This window comes from Vigna radiata, chromosome 7, assembly GCF_000741045.1.
Source record: "Vigna radiata var. radiata cultivar VC1973A chromosome 7, Vradiata_ver6, whole genome shotgun sequence".
Taxonomy (NCBI): domain Eukaryota; kingdom Viridiplantae; phylum Streptophyta; class Magnoliopsida; order Fabales; family Fabaceae; genus Vigna; species Vigna radiata.
In genome coordinates this window covers 13,822,662-13,824,957 of record NC_028357.1, presented here as the reverse complement: position 1 = coordinate 13,824,957, position 2,296 = coordinate 13,822,662, and the positions used below count along the sequence as shown (strand labels likewise).

General features: G+C 30.8%; 1 protein-coding gene across 1 annotated transcript in view; it reads right to left on the bottom strand.

Moving 5' to 3' along the window:
* Positions 1 to 745: 745 nt before the first annotated feature.
* Positions 746 to 2,296, bottom strand: part of LOC106766093 (zinc finger CCCH domain-containing protein 48-like) — an 8,608-nt gene continuing 7,057 nt past the window's right edge. Inside the window, exons 2-7 of the mRNA XM_014650851.2 lie at positions 2,112 to 2,294; positions 1,909 to 2,010; positions 1,588 to 1,737; positions 1,275 to 1,457; positions 1,075 to 1,172; positions 746 to 981 (exon numbers count right to left, since the gene is read on the bottom strand). Of these exons, the coding sequence (XP_014506337.2) occupies positions 834 to 981; positions 1,075 to 1,172; positions 1,275 to 1,457; positions 1,588 to 1,737; positions 1,909 to 2,010; positions 2,112 to 2,294 (864 nt within the window). The 3' untranslated portion in view covers positions 746 to 833. The remainder of the gene's footprint in view (positions 982 to 1,074; positions 1,173 to 1,274; positions 1,458 to 1,587; positions 1,738 to 1,908; positions 2,011 to 2,111; positions 2,295 to 2,296) is intronic.

Genomic DNA, 2,296 nt, shown 5'->3' with positions numbered 1-2,296 from the left:
GTAACTAAACACCTTTCGTAATAGATAAATACTTATCATAATTAATAAGATATTTGTAATTAAAAACCTTTCATAAAACTAGATAAATACTTGTCATTATTTCAACTAAGTGATTACATTGTTATCAGAACACCTTCGACAAATATGAACCGATAGAAACTTAGGTATATAAGCAAGAAGACTTATTTTAAAGTTGTTAATTCGTTTATTACCATACAACCTCTCGAGCAATAAAACTAAACTTTAAAATCTGTTAGAATTTTGTGTATCATTATATTTTCTTAAACAAATAATTGATTTCTTTCCTACTATGACTCGATGAGAAAGCTCTCATAATAGCTCAATGAGAGAGCTCTCACAATGACTCGAGAAAGAGTTCTCACTATGGTTGGTTGTCTCATTAAAACATATATCTCAAGTTCTTAGAATGGTTTTATAAAAAAAAAGTTTATACTTAGGACTTTTTCTTTCTTTTATAAAATGATAGGCTTTTAAGTTTAAAAGATATTTAGAAATTGATTAAGAGGTTTGTGTCAGTAAAATACATGGAACATCACCATTTGCTAGTATACATTCTCTCAAGTTCTCTATTTTCTTATTTGTTTTTTTAGTTTTCTCGGCTTCCAAATTATTTTGTGGATCTTAGTCACAAAGTAATATGGAAATATACTACATGGTAATAACCATTGGATTTTTAGTTAAGCAAGAAGTAGAGGTTAATTTTATTTGCATAATTTGACTTGCTAGGTACAATATTTTTACATGTTTGTAAATCATTACTTTGATAACAAAAGAAAAATTCATGTCTGAAAAATCATTACTTTGATAACATCTTAATTCGATGTNACCTTAGGTAACTCATTCCATTTCCATATCTTAAGCAAACCAGTCCCATCTCCAGTAAAGAAGAGTCCTCCATCAACGCCTAATTCAAATGATGTAATCTCTTTCTTAGCAAACAAACGACCCCTCTCTAAAAATCTATATAGGAAAAGGACATGGTTAAGATATGTAGTAATATTCAACATAGTAAAATATAGTGGTATAAAAAATATATAATTCAAGTTTACTTACGATGGCAATTCGTACATGCAAACTAAATTGTCTGTACAAGAGGAAAACAATATTGGCTTGCGATTTGCATCATGCATCCCAAATAGTGATATAATACCCTGTATAATAATAATATGAATTTGGTGAATTGACCAACTTCTTCAAGAATATTGTTATATTGTTTTATATGAAAAATACAACCAAATGATTAGGCATCTTACACTTTTCTCCTTGTGTGTATATANCACGGTCAAATTAGTTCCCACTTCCTTGCATTCCCAGATTTTAATTGTGCCATCAGATGAACTTGAGAACAAATAATACTCCCAACAAAGAAGGGATGTGACTACACCAGTATGCTCATTGAGTGTCATTGTACATTGTAATGTATCCATGTCCCAAGCCTAAAGAAAGTAGGGTAACAAGATTTAGGCAGTGAATGACAATTGAATTGATCACTCTATAATTCAAGGAAAGTTGACATGATATAAGGGAAAAAAATAATATTTCAAAATCAACTCACTATAGACATACCTTTATGCTTTGGTCCATTGATCCTGAGTACAACATATTACGCCCAACAGTTAGGCAAACCACAGATTTAGTATGGCCGATCAGTGAGCCAACCAATTCAAAAGGAGACTTAGCTTCAGTGTTTTCTCTCCAAGCAGTAATGACACCATCCTGAAGTTTTTAAAAATTATATAATACATAAATTAATGGACACTAGAAACAAATGTTTAAAAATGAAGCATAGATAATGTAATGAAGCATAAAACTCATTCAATTAACTAACTCCATTNAAAAAATGAAAATTTAACATAGATAACATTTCACTTCTATATGGATTATTACCTCTGCCCCGGCAAAAAGGATGTTGTTTCCAACAATCATGTGAAAGATCTGTCCTTTGGGTCCATCAAGAGTGAACTCTAAATCGTTCTTGGTATTCAAAGCCTTTATCACAAAACATCCATGTAATCAATTTGCTTATACTACTTTTATAAGTAAAAAATTATTACGCATTAAAATAAAACAAGGACACAAAAAGTGTTTACCTTGACAACATTTTTCAAACCCACAAAAATCCATAGCCCCTCACTTATCAAAGAGTTAATCTCTGTGCCAAAATGTATGACTTTAATGCATTGACCTTTATCACAATCCCATATTTGAACGGTCCCATCAGTGCTTCCAGAATAGAGTTTGTTGGTTCCAGGTAGAAGTGTAATTCCAGTTATAA